This window comes from Colobus angolensis, unplaced genomic scaffold (assembly GCF_000951035.1).
Source record: "Colobus angolensis palliatus isolate OR3802 unplaced genomic scaffold, Cang.pa_1.0 Scaffold358, whole genome shotgun sequence".
NCBI lineage: Eukaryota > Metazoa > Chordata > Mammalia > Primates > Cercopithecidae > Colobus > Colobus angolensis.
The window spans coordinates 951214-974320 of NW_012116910.1; the positions used below are offsets into that span (position 1 = coordinate 951214).

Here is a 23107-nt window from a genome sequence, read left to right on the forward strand (position 1 = left end):
TGGGCGCACGGGTGCCCCTGCTCTGCGGCCGCATGTTGCCTTCTGGGGTGCATGCTTCGCTCCTGTTGTAAGGGATGCTTTCTCGGGGCTGGTCTGTGGCCAGAATCAACTGTATGCAACCTGAGCTGCCACGTGGGAGGGAACGGTTTGCTGAGATCTTGCAATCGGACAGTGGTGAGGGGAGACCCGGGGGCGTCGTGGGGAGGGGGCCGCTCGCTGCCGGAAACTGCACCGGAGATGTGCTGGCTTAGCCTGGCTTTTCCCGCTACCTGGCTGCCAGCTGGGTTTGCAGTTGCCTGAGATCCACTCTCAAGAGGACCTTACTTTTGACTCCAGAATAATTCCTACAAGCAAGCACCGCTTCGGGCGGGGCCTATGGGGCTGTCCGGTTTGTAGGGAGCACACTTTCAATTGTGAGAATACAGTTTCCGGGAAGATGTGTTCATGCAGAAAGTACTTTATCTGAAAGAACACTAAAGTGAAAAGTTACTGACGCCAGTTTGAGGTTGTCATTTTCCCAGGACGCCTGCTTTAGCTCAAAGCCCCTTGATACGGCTGGTCCTCAGGGTATGGAAGGGGACGGGGAGCAGGAGAGCCCGATGGTGCCGCCTCTCCTGGTGACCCACAGGGTAAAGTCATCCCCAGCTTGGCTCCCAGGCCCTTCGCCGCTCCCCCCCGCACCCCCGCTCCCCCGGCTCAGCGTGTGTCGCAGCTGGACTCTGGGACTGGGGCCGTGCCGACCCCTCGGCCACCGCTCTGCCTGGCCCTCCCTCTGCCACATGCTGTCAGCTGCCGTGTGCTGTGCCCCTCAAAGGAGGGCTTGGGACACGGTCGCTCATTTTGTGCCCCTCAACCATTCCTCCTCTTCAGTCCTCACCCCCACCCAGCCACCAGGCTCTCTACCTGGATCGCTCCCAGCAGACTTTTTTCCTCCTGCTCTCTGCTGCTCGGAAGCTCTCAGCCCTGACGCCCCGATGAAATTTGAACCCCTGCTGTGGTTTCCAGGGCTTTCCCAGCCCTGCTTCTGCCCCAGCTCTGCCTGCATCAGGCGTGTTCTCTCTGCCTGCCTTTCCTACTCCCTCCTGACTCCCTGGGGGAAACATCAAGCCCCTCCTCCCTGGAGGTCCCCAGAGGCTCCTGTGTCATCCCTGTTGTCGTTGCAGCCCCCCGGTTGAGGTGTGTTCTGTCCAAAAGTGTGCACCCACTGCCCTGGCGAGAAGCAGGGCAGAGACTCGCATGGGTAGGTGCAGATGTCAGGACAGAGCCAGAGTGCCCAGCCCCTGGGCCTGCTTTCCTCCCCGAGACCTCAGGGTGCAAGCTGCTCCCAGTGGCTCTTGGGCAGGGGGTCATCGAGAGGCTCCCGGTCCCAAGATTGAAGGCTTCGGGCAGCTGTTCTCCCTTGGGCCGAAGCCAGGCAGAGGTCCTGGCTTTGGGTGTCGGGGCCCCTGACAGAGGGGGTTTTGCTTCGTTGTCACTTCAGAGGCCCCATCTGAAGAACTGGGTGTGTTTGTACATCCAGTTGTTTCTGCTGGATGTCTGCAGTGTGTGGCTCAAGGGTATAGTTTGTAAATGTTCTCGAAACATGTTGATTTTCACCAAGCATTGCTTTGCAAAGCTTTTACTTTTATATAATCTTGTAAAGTTTCCACAGAGTGAAATAGCCTATCTTTCAAGCCAAGAGAGCCTTCTTCCCCAAAGAAAGAAATGAGTCCAGTAGTGGCTGACACACTCAAGAACCCTCAGGAACCCAGCTAAGTTCCCAGTTGAGATAAACCAGTGAGTACCTGCATTTACCTGTGAGCATTTGCCACCTGGGAGGGGCTGCTGGGATTAGCACCATGCGGGGACACCTCCCCAGCCAGCCCATCTGTCATTTAACTACAGATTTAATGAGGAGCTTAACTACCTCTTTGGAGAGAAAACAGCACATTAAGATCTGAAAAGAGGTATCAAAGCCATCAGGGTCTGTAATACGTGCAATGTTTGAATCCCCGGGCTAAAGCAAGGATATAGATTTAGTAGAGAGCAGTGAATAGTATATTGTAGGATCTTGGTGAATTCAGCTGAAGTTCTTCCTAGTCGCACATTCATGTATTGTTTTGGAGTCATGAGTGGTTTTCTACCACCCAGGGTTTTCTCGGTACTTTCCTTGGAGGCTGTGGGTGTGAGTATTTCTCACCCTGGTTCTGATGCATTTTCCCCATTTCTAAAATCTCTGCTGCTCAGAACCAGAGTCAGCAAGAACTTACATTCTGGAAAGCATAACGCCTTCCTGTGCACCTTCCTAGCAGAGTCCTTGGACGTGCGTGACTGTCTCAGAGTGGAGGAGGCTGCTGGGTGCCCGCCTGCCCACGCTGGCTAATCCACAGAGAGGATTATGATGAGGGTTGAGTCCAGGGACAGATTTTGCCCCTCCCTGCCTGGTGGCCCTGCATGGAATTTACCCAAAAGTGGGCCATCTTTTTCTCCACATTTTTATACAAACGCCTGAGTTGTGATTTTTTAAAACAAACTCAGGAGCAGGACTCTGCCCTCTCAGCCTCGCTCCTGAGTCCAGTGTGGCCACTCCCGAGCAGGAAATCTTGTGCCCGCACACCTTGCCAGGTTCCTCATGTGGATGGCTGTGTTTGTCGTGTGTTCTTGACCCTTGGTGCCCTCCAGGCACACATGTACAGGGATGGAGGTTCCTCAAGCTTCTCTGAGCTGCTCCTGCTGCCCACGGGGTCCCCGGGTGCTGCCTGCCTGGATCAGTAAGACCAGCTCTTGGCTTAGCCCCAGTGCTGGGCAGTGGGTGTGGAGGGGTGGGGTGGCCCAAGGAGCCCTGGGCAGCGTACCCGGTGGGAGCACAGGGCAGCCACACCCTGTGGAGGATGTGCAGGAGAGTGCCTGTCCCCTGGGGAGGGTGGAGAAGGCCAGGGCTGTACAGGGCCTGTTCCCTCCCTGGATGCCTCAGAGGCCTTGGAGATGGTGCCAGGCCCATGGCCCCCAGCTGCCTTCTGATGACCTGGGTGTGATGGTGCCAAACTGTTCTGGTCCAGTAGAGGCCCAGGGATCATTTTTCTGTATCCTCGCCTCTGGTCACTGTCGTCCGTCGCCCCAGGAAGCACGGGTGAGGACACAGAAGCCCAGGTGCTATGCCGTCTCCCAGGCAGAGGGGGCAGCATGGGCTGTCTTAGCATGGATGCCTGCCCTGACCTCACAAGGAGCCCTGACCTTAGGGAACTGGCTTTTTTTCTCAAAGTCATCGGGAGCGTTCCTGTAATCCTGCCTAATTTGCTGAATGATGCGCTCATGAAACAGTTGTGGTTAACTTTGCGGAATGGGAAAGGGGATTCAAAATTGGAAAAGACTTTACTTTTCATTTTTTATAGTATTCTGTCCTAAAACTTGGATTTCTCATATGAGTGTGTGTATGAGAATATGTGTGTACACACACGCATACACACATACATGTGAGTGCGTACACACGCATATACATGCAAGTGTACACAGACATCCACATAAGCATACCCACATACACACAGAAACGCACACACAGAGTTTTGTTTTACAGCTGACAGCAAAGCACCATCAGTTTCAGGCGGAAGCCTGTGATCGTGGCCCAAAGCTCGTCTTAAATGGATACTGTCTTTGCACTCCTGTTTCATCGTGAGAAAGAGTCCTTTATCTTTATATTGTCAGCACTCATCAGTGCCAACTTTTAAAACTCTGCAGCTTCTGGGTCTGTTTCAGGATGCGAGGCTGGCGTGAGCCATGGGAGGTGCTTTCTTCCCCCACGCATGTACCCTGCTCTGCGCACTTCCTGCAGGCACGGTTCCCTTCTCAGACAAGTGAGGTAGCACCTTCCCATTCCCAGACAGGAGATGACACCCAGGGCGCCTGCTTTGCTGCCGGTGGTCGTGGCTCCGGAACTCTAAGGAGCACATGTTTTTATCCATTTCAGAACGATGCTGGCCTCTTGCCTGGGGCCGGCCCCCTATCATCGTCGATGCTGGGGGCCTGCTCCTTCCTCGCACTAGAACACCGGGCCATGTGGGCTCTGCTCCTATCTCTGCTTGCTGTTCACAGCTGTGGTCGGTGCTGGCCGCAGCAGGTGCATTTTAAGTTTTTACTATGCCCGGGACAAAAAACCTGGGGTAAGACATCAGCTCTGTCTTATATTTTTCTCTTTTTTTGCAGCTGTGTTTTTTTTTTCCCACTTTAAACCACGCATTGCCTTTTCTCTGGAAGGCGCCCAGCCAGTCACCCAGCCCAAGCCCTTCAGCCCATGCATGGGGCCACGGCGCATCCCCCGCCCTGTGGGACCCAGGTTCAGGAGTGGGTAGGCTTGAGAGAGGCGGTAGGGCCGTGCTCTGAGTGGGGTGGGAACCCCGAGGCGTCCGTCAGCCCCGTGGTTCACTTGTGCGTTAGTCCGTGTGAACTGTCACCAAACTTTGCAAACGCTTCCTCTCTGATGTCCACTTTCTTTAATAAGAGGTGGCAGGCGGCCCACAACTGCCTTCAGAGTGTGTTCCGGATGCAGCTCTCTTGAGCCCTCCGACCTCATCCTCTCGTCCCCTCGTCCCCGGTGTGGGGAGGCACTGGCAGGGGTGGAGGCTCCTGCTGGGAACAGCGGCCTTTTCCAAACCTTGGTTTTACTCTTGAATTTCACACGTCTCCTCTGTTCCTATATGAACTGTAGTCTTTAGAAAATGTCAAGCTGTGGTCACTACTTGCTTCCATTTCATTTAAATCATTTCTTCCTAATATTGGTATTTTTTTGCAGTTGAATTATTTGTTTCTCATATAAAACTGTTAGGATTTTGTGCCTGAAAAAGTGGCCACTCAGGAGACCTGCTGCAGGAGCCGGGTGTGGGACTCGACTACCACACTTGCTGGGTGTCTGGCCCATGCCCGGTGCCTCCTGTGCCCGCACGGGCAGAGCGCCCTCGAGTGCTGGGAGGGCCCAGGCGGTGGAGAACGTGGCTCCCTCTCACCGCTCTTGTCTAAGAAGGCGCCCTGGGCTGTGCTGCTTGGGCATGACTGGTTGGGAGTGTCCAAGCTAGGCTTTCACGAGGTCACCCGTCTTGCTAAGCCATGTCCCTGCCTCTGACACAGAGACCGCAGGAGGAGCCCTGCTGACCTTCTTCTTCCTGTTTCCAGGGCCCTCATCCCCACGCGGCCCATGACAAAAGTACCATGGTTCTCAGAACAGCCAGGGGCCACCGCCATCCCCTCCGAGTCCTGTGGGCCTCCTGTGGGTGCTGGGGCATGCTTACCATTCCCAGTTACTGTTTCCAGCATTACCAGTGTAAACCTTTAGTCTAGGTGTGAGTCATTTTGAAAATGAGCCCAGGAAAAAAAGCACGATGCCAGGCTTGTGTTTGGAAATAACACTATTTTCTAATGTGATCAGTGTTTGTCCCTCTGAAACCCACGTCCTTCTGCAACCCTGAGGGATACTTGTTGTATTAAAACCAGCGCATCCCTGGCTTCTCAGCCGTGTTCCAGCAGCGTGAGCTTCGTGTGTTAAAGGTGAGGGCTATTCTTGAACTTATACCACAGTCAGCTCCCAGCTTCCCTCAGTGCGGTCTTTCCTCTGCTTGGTTGGTGGCCCTCCAACCTCGTCCCCTGTCCCCTCGTCCCCTGTGTGGGGAGGCACTGCCGGGGTGGGGCTGGTACCTGGGGACAGCAGCCTTTTCCAAACCTTGATTTTACTCTTGAATTTCACACTTCCCTCTTAGAGCCAGAGGAATGAGTTATTTCCTCTTAAAAGAAGGTGTTTGCCACATACAAGCTAGGAAAGAAGGAAGGGAGGAAGGAAGGAGAAAGAAAGAAAGAAAACAGTCTCCCAGTTCTAAATGTTTTAAAACCCTTGGGGTGGATCAAGGCTGGGCCAAGGTACTGGCGGGCTAGGGCCCTGGAGCCGGGGAGGGCTGGTGTCCAAGCACAGACAGCGGGGATGCCACCAGGCTGGACAGGCGTGGATGGGACATGGCATGCCTCGGCTCCTTAGAGTGGAGTCCCTTTGCTGTCCTAGGCTACCCCAGGGGGGTCAGATCCACCTTTCTGCAGCAGCGAGTCACTGCCCCCATCAGGGCAGGGGCAGGGTCACCTCTGTGCCATGTGAGTCATCACTGTGACATCCTCACAGATCCCATGCGTCCACCAAGCTCAGCACATCCCAGACTAAACCCGACCTGTCCCTGTGCCAGGGTGTCTTTGCCCAGTCAGTGGCCCCAGGACCACGCGGCGCCCGTGCCTGTGGGGAAGTCTGTAGAGTGGGCTCTCCTCTCTCTCACCTTAGAGCCATCCAGGTCATTTCTGCCTCTCCCACAACTGCCACCGGGCGGTGGCCTCCAGCCCCCAGCAGCCCTCCCCCTCTGTCCACAGCTGCACATCAGGCTGGTCACCTCCGTCCCTCCCCTCACTCAGAGGAGTGGACATACTTGCCAGGGCCCACTCCCCTGCCCACTCCCGTTCTACCCGCTGCCGGCACCAGGGTTCAGCCTTGCCACACAGACGTTACTGGTGAGCCAGGGGCTCCCTGCAGCTGGGGGGAGCAGGATGTCCTGGGTGGAGGGTCTCCCACAGTCGGGGACAGGGCCAGGATGCGCTTGGTGGGCTCCCTGGAGATGGTGGCACAGACCCAGAATTGTGCGGACAGAGGCACTCCTGCAGTTCGGCGAAGTGGGGGTGAACCAGGATGTTCCAGGGGGGCCCCCTGTGTCTGCCTGTAGCGTGGAGCAGGGTGTACAGGGCAGGCCAGGGGCTCCTGCAGCTAAGGGGGCGGGACTAGGGCCAGGATGTTCTGGGCGGGCGGCAGTGGGCGGTGGGGGAGGGTCCCAGTATCTGTAGATAGTGCAGGGCAGGGTATACAGGGCAGGCCAGGGGTTGGGCCAAGATGTTCTGGGAGGTCCCTGTATCTGCAGGTCGTGTGGGGCAGGGCGTACAGGGCAGGCTGGGGGCTCCTGCAGCTTTTGAGGGCTTGGGCCAGGATGTGCTGGGGGGGCTCCCCATATCTGTGGGCAGTTCGGAGTACAATGGGCTGGGCACACTGGGGACTCTTGCAGCAGGATCCCCTGATGCAGGATGTGCTGGGGGTGGGGCTCCCACCACAGGATCTTGGGAGGTGCTCTCCACCAGGGCCTCATTACAGGCAGAAAGCACCGGGGCTATCTGGAGATGTTTGTTAAACAAATGCAAGCAGCTAGAAATGCCGCGGATCTTGAATTTCAGGATTCTTTTTACTCAGACCATGCAGGAGATCCGGGGAGATTGGCGTGTCCCTGGGCCACAGCTCCCGAGGGTCCGTCTCAGGGCCTGGGCTGAATGGGAAGCGTTGGGGAAGGGTCCCCTGAGGGAGGTGCAGTTCCGAGGTATGTGTGACGGTCCTGTTTTGGCTGGACATGGAAGGCGGGGTCCTGGCGGAGCACGCAGATGGACCTTTTTGTTGGAATGGTCCCAGGAGCCTGCTTCTCCTCAGCCCCCCATGATGTGTCACTATCTGCAGCACCCCCATGGTCCCCAGCCCCCGAGGTCTTCGGATACCAACAGAGCGAAATGCTGCTGCAAACCTCGGCCTGGCCGTGTTGTAGGATCCTTTCTCAACCTCGGAATTAACATGTGCAAACGTGCACCTTGGGGGTCAGAGTGTGGCCTTTGGTTCATCTTTTACCACCTGTGGGCCCCGTCTGGACTTTGAGTCTCCCAGTGCGGAGCAGACCCCCAGTGTCCTGGGACACAGCCTGGGGCTCAGGAATGACCTGTTGAAGGAACAGTACTTAAGGAACAGGCTGCCTTTCACGGCGAGTGCATGGCATGGCTCTGCTTTGTGAAGCTGTGCACCTGCGATGGCCCCTCGTGCTGCTGTGGCTGCAGTGCTGGCATTTTGACCCTGTTTGTTGTTTTTGGATGTTGCTCAATGGGCAGATGAGGCTGGGCCCTCCCTGTGCCTGGCCTGTGCCAGGCCCCTTGTCCCCAGCATCTCCTGTGCTTCTCCTCCCCTTGGCCTCGAGGACAAAGCTGGTACCTCCCAGGAGGGCCCTGGCATCTCCAGCCTCTCCCCAGCCGCTGGTGGTGGGGGTCCTGCTCTTGGGCTGCCCTTCTGGCCCCGTTCTCATTGGAGCTTCTCCACTGCTCCTGGGGCTCCCGCCTCCAGGGCCTGTTTCTGCACGTGGGAGCTTGATACCTTGAAAGCTGCCTTCCAGGGAAATGTAATCACAGGTGTCCTGCCCCACGGGTGAGAGCCTGTGGAAATAGGTCAAGTGTAACCGAGTCCCTGCAGCCTCCAAATAGGAATCTGCAGCCAGGTTCTGCTTTTGGAGCTTAGCCTGTTCCCACAGTGGAACATGTGCAGCCCAGAAGCTTACACCTCTCAGAGTTTCTGCTCTCTTTCCTCCTGTGTTCTTCTTGCGAGCAGCTGCCATGAGCCAGGCCCTGCAGGAGCTGAGTCCTCGGGGTGACCAGGCAGCGATGGAAGGGCCTCCCAGCCTGCAGCCTGGATTGTGGTGGAATCTCACCTCTATAGAGTGTGGGGCTGCAGGTTGGACATGGGGAACCTCATATGTAGGGACCAGAGGGACAGAACTCTGGCTGGGAGTCCCAAAAACTTCAGGGAAGGGGGATTTGTGCAGAGCTTCGCGGGTGAGGAGGCATGAGGACTGTCCGGGGGAGCATGTGGGCAGGACCGGGAGGCCAGCCTGGGGACCAGAGGAGCGGCTCCGGCACCTGCCTGCCATCGGTCATCTTGAAGCAGGAACTGGGGCATCGGCTGTGATGCTCACATAACCACCCTGCCTGGGCCCTCCCTCCATGGGACTCTGCACTGTCTACTCCTGATTTCTTAGCTGAGCTTGCACCCCCACCCCACGCCCTTTTCCCACAGGCCCACACCTGGATGCCTGCGCGCGCCATCTTGACACGGGCTGCACCCGTGCCGTCTGAGCCAGGCGGCGCTGCGGTCTCCGTCGGTCCCGTTCTCCCTGTACCTGGACGCCGTTTGTCCAGAGTGCACATTGCAGGTGCTCAGGAAGTGTCTGCAGAATGAGTAAACGTGTTTTCTTTCACACACCTTTTTACTAGTTACGTACCAACAGCACCAGGGCGTGAGCACCGTGCCCTGTGCTGGCATCATGGGTGTGTGCCAGGGCTTCAGGGAGCCCTTAGTCCAGACAGCAGAGCCCCCTGACAGGAGGAAGACTCCAGGTGAAGGTGTGGGCCATACGTAGCTCAGGGGGCCCCAGGGAGCCAGCCCACAGGGCACAGCCTCATTCCAAAGGTGACAAGGTATCCAGGAATCTGCATTTGTAGTACACAAGGTTAAATGTCTGAGATGTGGCCCCCCCGGGCACTTCAGCAAGCTGTGTCTTTGCTGGCGACTGCAGGGTGCTTGCCCCAGATGTTGGGGGGTGGTCTCTGGCCCTTGCTTCTACAAGAAGCGCAGACACTGGGTGCTTTAGGGATAGAGTGAGAGGGAGGCTCTTGTGTGGGGCTGCTCTTGGGCCGGGGCTGTGTGACCCCGTGAGTCTCTGTGGGACGGCGATGCTGAGCTGACGGTAACTCTGAAGGCGGGTGTGGCCAGCCCAGCGGCTCCATATGTTTCTGACTGGACGTGGGGCATGGAGGGCCTGCCTGTGTGGCACCACCCAGCACATAACCCCACTGCCACTCACTGTGGGGCCGCATCCCACACAGGAGCTCAGACAACTGTGCCTGCCAAGCCCTGTCTGGGTGGCCATGGGGCTCGCTCTACTGGCGAATGAGCAGGGCTCTAAGCGTGGTATACGCCCTCTGCCACCTGCTGTGTCCTGGTGGTGATGTGGGGCTGCCCAGGTGGAGCCTCCTTGCCTGGCCTCAGTAGGACCCAGCCCACCCTCCAGACACCCGCTGAGACCGGGAAGTGATGCTCCTCCCAAAGCCTCCGTGCTTAGGGACAGCTGGGGCTGCAGCTCGACACAGCCAGCCCCAGCCATGGGGCCTCCTCCTTGGGGTTGTTTGCTGAGTGGCAAGCAGGAGGGTGCCACCGTCTGGGAGCAGAGGACGATGCCCAGCTTTGCTGTGCAGATGCATGAGGCTACTGGATGGACCTCCCTCCTGGAGGGGCTCGGTTCCTGGCCAACTGAGAGTGGAGTGGTCTGATCCCACTCAGGGATCCCCTGGCTGTCCTCTGACCCTGTCTGCTGGAAGCAGTTCTGTGTTCAAGAGAGAAATTCAAGCGGTGTCCTGGTGGCAGAATGAGTGAGGCGTACAGGTACATCCCCACGTAGGGTGAGTGAGGTGAGCATGTGATGTCCCCACGTAGGGTGAGCGAGGCATGCAGGTGACGTCCCACGTAGGGTGAGCGAGGCGAGCAGGTGGTGTCCCCTGAGGGTTGGCGCCACGTGGTCTCTGATGCCACGTCTGCTGCAGGTCCTAGGTAACGGGGACACACAAACAGCGGCTCGCCAGGGAGGCCAACCCCTCAGAGCCAACCATGAGCCCAGGTGCAAGTGAGGAGCTGTGCGGTCGCAGCCGGAGGTGCTGTGTGTGGAGATCCACAGCGAGGCCTGCGTGGGCCTGAACAAGTAACCGCAGTGACTCCCTGGTCTCTGCTTGCTAGAATATGGGGCCTCAGTGCCATCTTAGGGGCCCAGGGTTTTCTCGGAGCCAGTGCCCCTCAGACGCTGGTGGGACGCCCCTCAGGAGGAACGTGTGCTCCCCCATGGCTGTTTCCAGAAAGCAGGACTAACCAGGGCATTCAGAAGCCATGGGAGACAGGCTTCACCCACGCCGCGGAGAGCGGCTTCGGCTCCAGAGACACCACACGCTCCTCCAGGCCCGCCTGCCGTCCAGGTCATGCTCCAGTGTCCCACAGATGCAGCACCGCCGCCCAGGTGGCATGGGTGTCACCCCGGGGTGCTACGTGCATGATGCCATCCGCTCCCAGTGACTACGCTGGTGCCAGTGGTCCCGGGGCCTTCCCTGTATCCCGGAAGCTGGCTCACGGGGGAGCTGGTTGGGTGTTGATGCGGGTTCTCCAGTCACAGGGTGTCATGGTTTAGGGCATGGCCAAGACCAGACTGGCTTTGATCCCGTTCAACACTGCAGCATCCTCGTAAGACTCCCGTGGACTGGAGTGGGTTGAAAATGGTAAACAGAGTGGTCTAGGGGAGTCACTGCGCTGTGGGACTGCGGGACCGATTTGCAAATTCAGAGGGAATCACTGAACACACTGTCATCTCGCAGGCGAGAGCCTCGGGTAGGCGACGTGCCGAGGATTCTGTGAGGACGGTGGAGTAGAGATGACAGCAGCAGGAGGCGGTGTGGCTGGTTGAAGGTTTGAAAGGAAAAATAGTTCAGTTTTAGAAAAGCTATATTTAATTTTAGATTTGAGTGGGAGAGCAAAGAAGAAACAGCTTTATAAATAGCAGTCAGCATGGGCTCTGGGGGAGAGGGGTTCCTGCGGGGAGGCGCAGATCCTCCTGCAGTCGCATGGGGTGGGGGTGAAAAGCTCCAGAGTGCGACCTCACCGAAATTTAAGGTCAAGAAGACAATGGATGTTCACAGGGGTGAGAAAAAGAAAAGAAACCCAACGTAAATTTGGCAAAAGATGTATATACATTTATATAAATGAGCAAATTACGCAAACAGAAATGGAAATACCCGCTAAACATCAAATATTCCTCCTGATGAAACTGTCCCCGTGATGTGGCCTGCGCTCCTGGCAGCCCTTCCCGCCTCCTGCAGGTCTTACCCGGGGTCTGTAGCGCCTGGGGTGTGGGCCGTGCCTGCCAAGGTAAGAGCAGTTGTGTGTGGAGAGAGAGCCCACGGCAGGGGTTCACGATGCCAGTTTCTCACGTTTCGCGTCTGCGTTCAGTATCGTAACTGCGAGAATTGATTGTGGGCGTGACCGCTGATTCCATATTTGAATGCAGCGTTTGGTTTGGACCGGAAGGCACGTGACATGAATAAAGGTGTTTTGGTGACTGGGGAGACAGAAGAGGAGGGCGTTTCCTATCGCTGCCTTGCTTGGTGTGTGTCTGTGGGTGCTGGACGGGAGTGGGTGATTCCCGAAGCTCCCGCCAGCTCTCAGATGCTGAGGGCGGGCTGGTGGTGGTTGCTGGTGGAAGTGCCAGCTCCGTCCGGTGGGAGGCCTCAGAGAACTGCTGTGCTTTCAAAAGTTGTTCTTTCTCTAAAAGGAGAAAGCGAAGTAAAATTAGATGTACCTTTTTCCTCCTGCCCGTGTCGGGAGTGGCCCTAGGATCTGAAGTGCTCCCAGGTGGGTCTGCTGCAAGTCTGTGAAGGCTGTGTGGGGCCCCACACCACCCAGGGTCCTTCGCCCGTTCCCGGTGTTTGGGCATTGTGTCTCATCTAAATCAGGTTACAAATAGCTCGCTTTCGATTAATTCCTAAGTAACAACAAGAGCAACCAAGATTGCTCCCTGAGCAGTGGGTCCTGCCGACCCCCACCGGCCTCAAAGTCTTCCAGTTTCTGCCTCTCGCGTCTTTAATCTGCTTCGGGAAGCCTGTGCCCCTGTCCTCAGGGTCTCTTGGGAGGATCTGGAGATGACTGAGGCCAGGCCCCCGGGGTGGCCTTCAAGGACTGCACAGCCCCAGAAGCTGCCGTTCCCTTCGCTTCCCTAGGAGCCCTGGCCTCCCCAGTGGGACTGCACTGTTCTCCAGCTGCCCTGCCAGATAGGGGTCGATGAAGGTTTGGGCGCCCTCTCCCCTGCAGGAGAGCCAGCCATCCTTAGTGGTCCCAGTTGCAGAAGGCTAGGAAGCTGTCTGAGGGAGTGGGTGCTGGGTGCATTTTGCAGGGGATACGAACGGGAGTTGGTGAGAGAGAAAGTGGGCCATAGGAATGGCGGTGCCCTGAGAAGGGAAGGCTGGAGCGGGGCCGAGTAGGGCTAGGTTTGGGACATCAGCTGGTGGGATGGTAGGTTGCCTGCGGGCCCTGCACAGTGCAGGGGGCTGAGTAGCAGCTTGAGGGCATCAATGTGATGGTACTGGCCACCGCCCAGGGGCGTGAGAGTGCGCAGAGCGGAGGGGGTCCCGGGCCTGTGGATCCCCTGCCACCTACCCACCTCCGCCAGGGCGGCCCCTGCACTCCAGCCACCCTGCAGCCGTGGCTTGTGTGCTGACCTGCCGGCCACCTGGGAAGGCTGCCCTGCTGTCCCCCTCTGGCCTCAGTTTCCCCACTTGTACAAGGCTCCCACAGCGCGTGGGTGTTTTTGCTCTCTGGGGTTGGACAGGCTCCTGGGGCACACGGCCGCATCCCCTGGCAGGGTTTTCTCTGCCTTTCCCTTGGCAAGTGAGGTGACCTGGGTGACATGCAGGAAGTGTGGCCTGGCCTCCCCCATCTCTACATCTCACTCAGCAAATTCTAGCGTGTCGTGTGCACTCCATTCTGGGTGTGGAGTTAACTGGTTTTGGGGCTGGCTATTAATGTGTTGTATTGTTCCTTAAACCACGTCCTTGGGTCTCACCGGCCTTTCCTTCTGTTCGGCACGGTCCGTGAGCAGCTCTGGCTGGCTGCCACCCACTGCTCTGGGTTTCTGGACTGGGGCGCAGGCTGGGGCCTCCGGGCCTCTGGTGCGTCCCCTCAGCATCTGAGGGTGGCCACGATGCCTCTGTGCCCTGGGCCACATCGTGCCCTGGCCTGCAGTGTCCTCAGGGGTTGGGGAGCCCACAGGTCAGGGCACCTACTAGTTCCGGACACCCTGGGCCCTGGTGCTGCCACCTGGAGGCCAGCTCGGCAGGCACTGGGCCTGGCAGCCCCTCACTGTGCTGTGCCTCTCCCCACCCAGGCCCCGCCTAATGCGTGACTTCACTCCCCAGTCACGCACGTCTGCGTGTTCCTCTGGGACTGGGAGCCTCGAAGATGCTTGGGTTGCCATTGAACGTTGACCCCGTGGCACAAGGCACCAGCCCTGTGCTGCTTCTGACCTCAACTCAACCACCTCGGGATCCATCCCTGGTGCCCTGCTTGGCTCGGAGCTTCTCCCTCGACTGGCTCGAGGTGCTTGTTGCACAGGTGACCCCCGACTCACCTGTCCCTCATGGTAGCCTGGGTAGCGTCCTGCCCTGTTGCCACTAGTGATGAAATCCACAGCCTGGGGCCGCCTTCCTGATGGCCCAGCCCGTGTGCTCAGCTCCTGGGATGCCTGCTGCCAGCCTCAGCGAGGGCCTCCCTCCCCTCCAGCCCCTCTGAGGCACCTTGCTCTGAGTGGCACAGGTCGTACCTGGGCGCTCGGTGGAAAACCTGATGGAGAGAGGCACCCCAAGAGGCGGTCTCCTGCTGAGCCCGGACATCACCAGCGTGGTGCCCTGGACGGGTCGTGACAGGAGGCCAGTGCCCGCCCTCCACACACCTGCTCTCCTCCTCTTTTGAGCCGATGGAATTTCTCAAAGGCGGGGGATGCAGAGCCTTCTCGGACATAGGAGTGCCTCCCAGGGCTCCCCGAAAGGGTGGGCGCTCCCAGTCTGTCCAGCCCAGCACAGGTTAATTTGGCAGCAAGGTGTTTTACCAGAATCTTTGTTTCACCTTCCCCAGAGCCCACCTTTCCCAGTTCCCACTGAGCACCTCCCTCCCTCCCCGGCTGTGGAGCACCTGGACTCCCAGGTCGTGTGCTGTGGGATAAGGGGCATCAGCCCTGACCCATAGGGCTCCCAGGAGCAGCCTGCAGCCCCCACCCCTGTGCCTCCCTTCCCTTCGGCTTCACTTTAGAGGAGCATCTTTCCTCCGCGTCTCCGGGTCTGTGCTTTTGGTGCCCTCCGGAGATGGGGTAGACTGAACACTCCCCCTGTCAACACAGTCTCCTGTTTCTACGAACAAATCGGAAGCGTCTGAGAAGCAAAGACAGCCCAGGTTGTGGCTGTGGCAGCAGCCCCTGGACGGCAGGCGCCTGTGTGTGCTGGCGCTCGCCCTCTCACTGTGGGAGGAGTGAACGTTCTTTCGTGGATTTGCAAGTGCACTGTCACATATCCCGTGGAGTCGGGATAATTTTTTCTCCAGAATTAAAGCAGCAATGTCGGGATGCACCTTCAGGAGGGAGGATTCCTGTGAGCTGCCTCCACTGCGCTAACGGTAGAGCTAGGGGGTGGCTGGCACTGAGCATCTGCCCCGGCCACCTGTGCGGGGTGACGCAGCCCTGCGTCCTTCGAGTCTCCGGGCCCCGTCCTTGGGGCAGCCTCCCCTCCACCCCTGCCTTGTTGCAGGTGCATTGGAGCCCCTCACTGACTGGAGCACTGCAGTGTGACATCCCCAACACGCGGGCTCAGAGGGGCCGCAGCATCACTGCTCCTGGTGGGCTGCACCAGCTCCCCTGCCGGGCACCACGATGGTCTGAGTGCACACGAGAGGGACCACATGTTCTCTGGAGACCGTCGTGTCTTTGGGTTCAGCACTGATTGTGAAACGCCGGGCGATGCTGGGGCCTGGGGCTGCTTTTGGCTCTGGTGGCCTTGGCAGAGACGAGGGAGGGGTTTGCCAGCTGCCTGACATCAGAGAGCCTGGGCCTGGGCATTGTGACCACCGGTGCCTTCACTCAGAGACTTCCAGAGAGTTCCAGGCCAACATTAGGATGGCCCTGTTTACATTTAAACCAAGAGTCATCACTTTTATACTTTTTGTCATGGGAAATTTCAAACATAGGTCAAATGTCTTTCTCAGCTCAGGCTTCCCTAATAAAATGCCTCAGACAGGGCTTAAACCACAGACATTGTTCTCTCACCATCCTGGAGGCTGGAGTCCGAGACCGAGGCGCAGCAGGGCGGGTTCTTCCTGAGGCCTCTCCTGGGCTTGCCTTCTCCCTTCTCCCTGAGGCCTCTCCTGGGCTTGCCTTCTCCCTGCGTCCTCACAGGGCCGTCCCTCCGTCACTGTCTGTGTCCTCATCTCCTCTTCTTATAAGGACACCAGGCAGATTGGCTCAGGGCCCCCAAATGACCTCAGTCTACCTTCATCACCTCTGTAAAGGCCACATCTCCAGATATAGTCACGCTCTGGAGCCCTGGGGGTCAGAACATCAACAGGAATTGGGGAAGTGGGGGGGGAATTCAACCCAGAGCACCAAAGCAGTGATAATACGGTGGGCCTGGGACCTGCCCCCAGCCTGGAGAATGACGGTGTGTGGTCAGGCCGGCGTCACGTGCACTCCCACTGCGCCTGCCCTGCTTGGCGCGGCCGCTGTCACGAAGGCCCACAGACGAGGTGGCTCCTAAAGAGCAGACATGGGTTTCTCACCGTTCTGGAGGCTGAAGTCCAAGATGCCGGCAGATTCGGTGTCTGCCAAGGACCCCTCCGGGTCAATGGATTGCACCTCTGTGTCCCCACAAGGTGGAGGGTGAGCGAGCTCCCTCGGGCCTCTGGTGCGTGTGGATCAGGAGGGTCCTCCAGCTCCTCCTTGTTTGCTGCAATGGATTTGGGCTGTGTTTTGTGGAGTTTTGTGTTCTGTGGAGTTCTCTGCATTTTCTGATTGATTGCATCTCCTTGTTTTCACTGGGGTTTTCTGGAAGCTGGTGGTTGCATCTAGACCCAGAGGGGGTCAGTTCCCACCGGTCTGCTGTGCTCCTGCACCAGGCTCGGTTGGCTGCTGCTGGGCCCCTGCCACGTGAGTGTGTGTGAGCTGGGTAGGCCTCGAGCCAGCCCTCAGGACGTGAGCCTCTGCCAGCTTCCTTGATTTGGGCTGCACCATGCTCCTGGGACTGCAGGCGTGAGCCCCCGCGCCAGGCCCCTGCCAGCTTCCCCGATGTGGGCTGCACCATGCTCCTGGGACTGCAGGCGTGAGCCCCCGCGCCAGGCCCCTGCCAGCTTCCCCGATGTGGGCTGCGCCATGCTCCTGGGACTGCAGGCGTGAGCCCCTGCGCCAGGCCCCTGCCAGCTTCCCCGATGTGGGCTGCACCATGCTCCTGGGACTGCAGGCGTGAGCCCCTGCGCCAGGCCCCTGCCAGCTTCCCCGATGTGGGCTGCCCCTGCTGTCCCATCTTCCTTTCTGCATTTCCCACCCGTGACCTGGAGTAGCCCTGGCTGAGGACCCCTGGGCCTTCTGCTGGGAAGTGGTGTTTGGCGGCTGCAGTCTGCACCAAAGCTCTCCATGCATGTGGGCAGGTCACTGCCTGGATGCCTTCGTCTATCGTAGCCAACTTTCAGATAGGTCAGACTTCAGACAAAGTTCCTCATAGGATTATGCTATAAACCCTCATTTATGGCTGACACACAGGGTGACCATATTGCTTCCTCCAACTGGCATTCCTCAGGGTGATCAGGGTCCTGTGGTGACAGCTGGTCCACAGCCATCAGCAGCTTGTCTTAGGAGGGTCAGGTTGCAGGTCTCAGCATCTGCAGGCGTCCACAGTGTCCTCCCCAGTTAGCTGCCGCGTGGAGGCCTGACCTGTGGTGACCCGGAGCGTGGTCCATCTTCTCCTGTCTGAGTCCCTCCGCCTCCCTGCACCCAGCCTCTGGCCACACTGCCTGGAGGCTGCTCCGGCTCCCCACGGCTGCCCGCCTTGTCCATGCGACAGCCTGCTTATCCCTGTCCATGACTTGCAGTGATGTCTTGGGCCGCACACTGCCCCTGCTGCCTCTGGTGAAGGTGCCAAGGGGGCCTCTGTGGGAGCCTCTGAGCCAGGGTGCTGGACCTTGCTTAGGTGAGGAGAACAGACACCTGCCCTCTCTGCCATGTGTCCCTGTGGCTTCAGGTCGGAAAACGCACGCCTGCTCTCTGTGGACGCTGCAGAGCTGCCTCGGGCAGGAATGGCTGTGCCTAGTGCCTCCACTTTAGTGACCTGAGTCTCCAGCGATGCTGCCTGGGAGACTGCACTGCCAGGCCCCTTTCCTTAAAGGGCTATTGTTCTGGGAGTTTCAGGTCTAGCCAGGATTTTCTAAGAATTTCTTTGCCTACCCAGCACCTCCCTTGGCCACCCCCGCCAGTGCTGAGGGCTTGGCTGCCGCAGCTGCCCCAGCCAGCTTCTCTCTCTGCAGCTCTGCCATTCTGGCATCTCCCGGGGGGCCCAGAGTCCATCCAGACCCATCTGCACCAGGGCGTAGGGGGATGAGGAATGGAAGGATCCCAGTGGGTGGGCCTGAGGCTGGATGGAGGGGTGAGGCCTGTGGAAGAGGGTGGGCAGAAGGTGCTGGAGCATAGAAGCTTCTGGAAGGAGCCACAGCAGTCTCCCAAGCCCTATTCTCCTTGGCGAGGGCTCCGGGCTCCTGTGGGCGGGCCGAGCCTGGCAGAGAAAGAGCGCACAGGCCCAGAGCTGGGTGAAGTGAAGGCAGAGCAGTGGAGATGCCTGGGCTCTTCACCAGGAGCACTGCTCCTCCTCCTACCTGGGGCTCCCAGAGGCCCCCTCTCCAAGCAGTTTTCATAGCACTGCAGAGCAGAGCCACGCCCTTCCCATCTCCCGGAGGCCTACCCTCCACTCATCAGCCCTGTTTGGCGAGGGTCAGCGATTGCAGTTGTGGCCCACAGGCCCCTCTCCGTGCTGCCGCTAAGCCCAGAAGCACAGGCTGCATTCCCTGATGCACCACGAGCAGACGCAAGGATGCATGGGCTGAGGGTCACATGGTCACGCAGTCTTCTGGGACGCCAACAGGAGCAGGTGCACTGACGGGTGGGGAGGATCACGTGGTCAGGCATTCTTTCCCATGCAGGAAGGAGCCAGCGCAGACGGTCACTTGTTCACGCAGTCTTCCCCGTGCACTAAGGAGCAGGTGCATGGATGCATGGATGTGTGGGGCGAGGGTCAGGTGGTCATGCAGTCTAACCCGTGCACGAAGGAGCAGGTGCAGGGATGCGTAAGTTGAGGCTTGGGTGGTCTCCCTGTCTCCCCTGTGTGCGCAGGAGCAGGCGCAGGGGTGCGTGGGCCTAGGGTCACGTGGTCGCACAGTGCGTCCCCCCACTGGGTGGCCCAGCGAACCCCATGTGCTAAGGAACCAGCAGCTTGACTACCCTGGATGCAGGCAGGGCCTCCCCAGCCAGGGCTCATTCATGCCCCGTGTTGTTTGGAGATGGGCGCTGCTGCCCCAGCCCCAGAGCCTTTTCCAGTGGGGGTCCCATATGGAATGGCCTGGCCGGGAGTGCTGTTTCAGGAACGCCAGAGGTGGAGTGAAGCAGGCTGTGGGATTACAGATGTGAGCCACCATGCCTGGCCCAGCTGTCGGCTTTAACAGCAGAGCCAGGCTTGTGTACCCCGGAGTGGCCTCTTCCCAGCCAGTGGCCCTGGAGCCCCAGGACCAGGCGGGCTGAAGGCCGAGGCTACAGTCTCCTCCACTGCAACAAAATATGAAACAGTACCAGTAGATGGGAATGGATGAACTATTTAAAACTAAATTTTACAAATAAAGGAAAAGGCTGCCCCTTAGATTTGTGGGATTAAATCGAGGTGGTCCTTAGGGGAAGCTGTGATCTAAATGTGAATTTCAGGAAATCAGGTATTTCTGAAAATAACGATGGGGCTTTTCCCTCAAGAAGTTGAAAAGAACATTTGACTAAATTCAAAGCAGAAGAAAGAGGAACTCATAAGAGCCAAAATTAATATGATTAGGTCCCAACAGAGAGAATGAACAAATCTGAAATGGTTCTGTAAGCAGATGGATAAAATAGAAAAATATCTGGCGACGTAGGTTTAGAAATTTTGGCAGGTACAGATAACATTAGAAATGGAGCCAGAGGCCGGGCACGGTGGCTCACGTCTGTAATCCCAGCACTTTGGGAGGCCGAGACGGGCGGATCACGAGGTCAGGAGATCGAGACCATCCTGGCTAACTCAGTGAAACCCCATCTCTACTAAAAAAATCAGCCGGGCGTGGTGGCGGGCGCCTGTAGTCCCAGCTACTCGGGAGGCTGAGGCAGGAGAATGACGTGAACTCGGGAGGCGGAGCTTGCAGTGAGCAGAGATCGCGCCACTGTGCTCCAGCCTGGGCGACAGAGCAAGACTCCGTCTCAAAAAAAAAAAAAAAAAAAAAGAAGTGGAGCCAGAGAGCAGCCTTGGTGTAAACCCCAAGGAGAGTGTGGTGGGCAACTTGACTCAATTATCTTAAAGGCAGCTGGGGGGAGACCTTGGTAGCGGGAGGGGAAAATATGCCAAAAGCTTCCAGGAAGAGATTTCTTCACTGACAAAAATAGTGAGGTCAACCCAAGGAAAAAGAGGGACTTTTAGGCAGTAGGCTTGGAAACAGTGAAGCAGCAGTCAGGGGCTGCCGGCGGGCATGGCCGCACGCTGGTTTCATAGGGCGACCGCATGAGGAAGCTGCCGGGAGGAAGTGACAGGCGCGTCTTACTCAACAGGTGGTGACAGTCCCAAGCACCTGTTACCCAACAGACCTAGCAATTCCTTTTAAAAAACCATCCTCACAGGTAGCGGCACAGTGCTGAAGCTGGCTTTTAGTATTAGAGAGACCGTGGCCGTGAGGCATCACAGTAGCGGATTAAAGTGGGAAATAGCACGTGGCTGTCCCCACAGATGCAGGAAGGACCCTCTGATAATGCTCAGCACCCACTCATGATTTAAAGCAAAACAAAGCTCGTGGAGGACGAGGCCTGGGAAGGTTTCTCAGCGGTAAGGAATGTTTGCTGAACGCCAGTAACATAACACAATGTTGAACGGTGACAGTCGTCCCCAGTGGCGGGATACCAGGTTTGTGGTTGCTTGGCGCAGCGAGGGTCATGCTGAAGCGGGGACCCAGCTGGGGTGAGGAGGAGCCCCCGGAAGCGGGGGAAGGAGAGGCACATTCGAAGTCGCCACCTCTGGCAAACCAAACATCGTCTAGATCTGCGTACCCAACAGGCTGACCTGACCACTGGACCCTGACAGGGTAGAGACACGGGTGGCATGAAGCCGTGAGAGTGAAATGCACACTGCACATCCAAGACAGTGTGAGAAAATGCAAACCAGCCAGTAGCAACTTCTATGTTGAGTACGTGTTGAAATGATATTTCAGATATATCAGGCAAAATGAACTATGTATTAAATTGTCATTCCCTTTAAATGTGGCCCCTGGAACATTTAACATGATGCATGTGGCCGGCATGTTTCTCTTGGGCTATGCTGGTCTCTGTTGAGAACCCAAAAGAATCTAGGGACAAACCAAGGAAACAGTGGGAGCACTCTCATGACGGGCGTCAGAAATGAGGGACGGCTGCCGCTTGGGCGCCGACTGCGATCTGTGTCTCCTGGGTCTTTTCTGTCTCTGTGCACAAAACCTGCGCCTCAGGACTGGTGCTTCCCCTCACCCAAAGCCTCCGGCCCCTCTGCATGGAGTCCTGCCTGCCGCCCGGAGGGACCTCCATCCTCGGACCGTGGGCTGCCTGGGATCCGCAGCCTTGGCCTGCCCTGGCGTGGGGGCCTGCCCTGGCGTGGGGGCCTGCCCTGGCGTGGGGGCCTGCCCTGGCGTGGGGGCCTGCCCTGGCGTGGGGGCCTGCCCAGGCGTGGGGGCCTGCCCAGGCGTGGGGGCCTGCCCTGGCGTGGGGGCCTGCCCTGGCATAGGGGGCCTTCCTGAGCCCCCATATTGACCTGCACCCCTGCCCTCCTGCCAGTCCACTCTCCTGCGCCGGGTCTTCCATTGGCTGGAAAATCACAGCTTCATTCTGCTGTCTTCTCTGTGGTCCGAGGTCCAACCTTGGACCAGCTACCTCCCCACGTCACCAACACTGCTGAGAGTGGCGTGTGCATTCTCATGTCCACACAAACGATTTCAGGGGAAACTGCTGAGTGAGGCCTGGGGGGCTGGGGGCTGTATCCTGGGGGGCAGAGCTGCCTGGGGATGTGTCCCGTGGGTCAGAGTGGCCCTTGAATTTGCAGGAGGAAGCTCCACTGTGGTGTTCCCAAGCCACTCGCTTGGTGGCTCCACTAAGTAGGCAGGAAGCCGGCAGTGGGCGTGGAGCATGTTGGTCAGCACTGGTCAGTGTCCACAGCCATGGTGAGGGCTGGTCAGCATCAGCACCAGTCAGCTGGTCAGCGCCGGTCACTGTTGGTCAGCCGTGGTCAGCGCTGGTCAGTGCCAGTCAGCCTTGGTCAGTGCTGGTCAGCACCAGTCAACCTTGGTCAGTGCTGGTCAGCTGTGGTCAGCGCTGGTCAGTGTTGGTTAGCCTTGGTCAGCACCGGTCAGCGCTGGTCAGTTGTGGTCAGCGCTGGTCAGTGTTGGTTAGCCTTGGTCAGCACTGGTCAGCACCGGTCAGCCTTTGTCAGCCTTAGTCAGTGCTGGTCAGCCTTGGTCAGCTGTGTGCCGGCTGTAGCCCCTCCCCAGTTCTCCACTCTGGGGCGTGCTGTCCCCCTGGGCTGACCGCTGCCGGGTGGGGAGCTGCCTGGTGTCCCACATGGATTCTCTGGATAATGCCCCCCTCTGTCCGCAGGTGGCCCTCATGACACTGACGCTCTTCCCGGTCCGGCTCCTGGTTGCCGCCGCCATGATGCTGCTGGCCTGGCCGCTCGCACTTGTCGCATCCCTGGGCTCTGCGGAGAAGGAACCCGAGCAGCCCCTGGCCCTGTGGAGGAAGTAAGTTGAGCATGTGCTGTGGGAGGGTCACGCGGCCAAACAGTGGCAACCCATTCTCCCAGTGGGGTTGTGTCTCTCCACCTTAGCCCATCCGTGCTTCCCTTCTGAGCCCAGCATCCACCAGGGCTGCCACCTCCCAGTGGGGACTCGGCCACCTCCCTGCTGCCTCCTTCTTCCACACGCCTCCGCCACAGTCCTGCTCTGAGGCTTAATTTTCCAGTGCTCTGCAGGACGTGTGGCCACTGTGTCACATCCTTGAGCACAGAGATCCCCCTGCACCGTGGCCTTCTCTGCTCCAGAACCTGCCAGGGCTCCCTGTTGCTGATGGAGTCAGGCTTCTGCACACCCTCTCCTGGCTTTGTGACTCCAGCCCCTTTGCCCCTCCCACCTCAGACTGAGTCCCCACCTGAGTGGCCCCCATGCAGAGGCAGCTGGACCTGGTACAGTTGCTGTGGGCCTGGGAGGGGCCGTCTTCCAGGTGTAAGAGCCGCAGCAATGAGGGGAATGGCTGCTCGGGGGGCAGGTGGCCGCCGTGGCATCTCCTGCCAACCTGGTCTTATTAAAAGTGGGCTAAGTGGGAACAGATTGCCGCATCATAAACGTCCAGTGACTTGACATCAAAATCCCCATTTCTGGCCAGGCTTGGAAAAGCAGAAG

General features: G+C 58.3%; 1 protein-coding gene across 1 annotated transcript in view; it reads left to right on the top strand.

Moving 5' to 3' along the window:
- Positions 1 to 23107, top strand: part of LPCAT1 (lysophosphatidylcholine acyltransferase 1) — an 83889-nt gene that overhangs the window by 21032 nt on the left and 39750 nt on the right. Inside the window, 15 exon segments of the mRNA XM_011953143.1 lie at positions 293 to 388; positions 567 to 629; positions 2662 to 2750; positions 5143 to 5225; positions 6912 to 7073; positions 8402 to 8524; positions 10696 to 10943; positions 11707 to 11755; positions 11895 to 11991; positions 13798 to 13978; positions 14775 to 14893; positions 17507 to 17604; positions 17939 to 18000; positions 18608 to 18751; positions 22308 to 22463. Of these exon segments, the coding sequence (XP_011808533.1) occupies positions 293 to 388; positions 567 to 629; positions 2662 to 2750; positions 5143 to 5225; positions 6912 to 7073; positions 8402 to 8524; positions 10696 to 10943; positions 11707 to 11755; positions 11895 to 11991; positions 13798 to 13978; positions 14775 to 14893; positions 17507 to 17604; positions 17939 to 18000; positions 18608 to 18751; positions 22308 to 22463 (1770 nt within the window).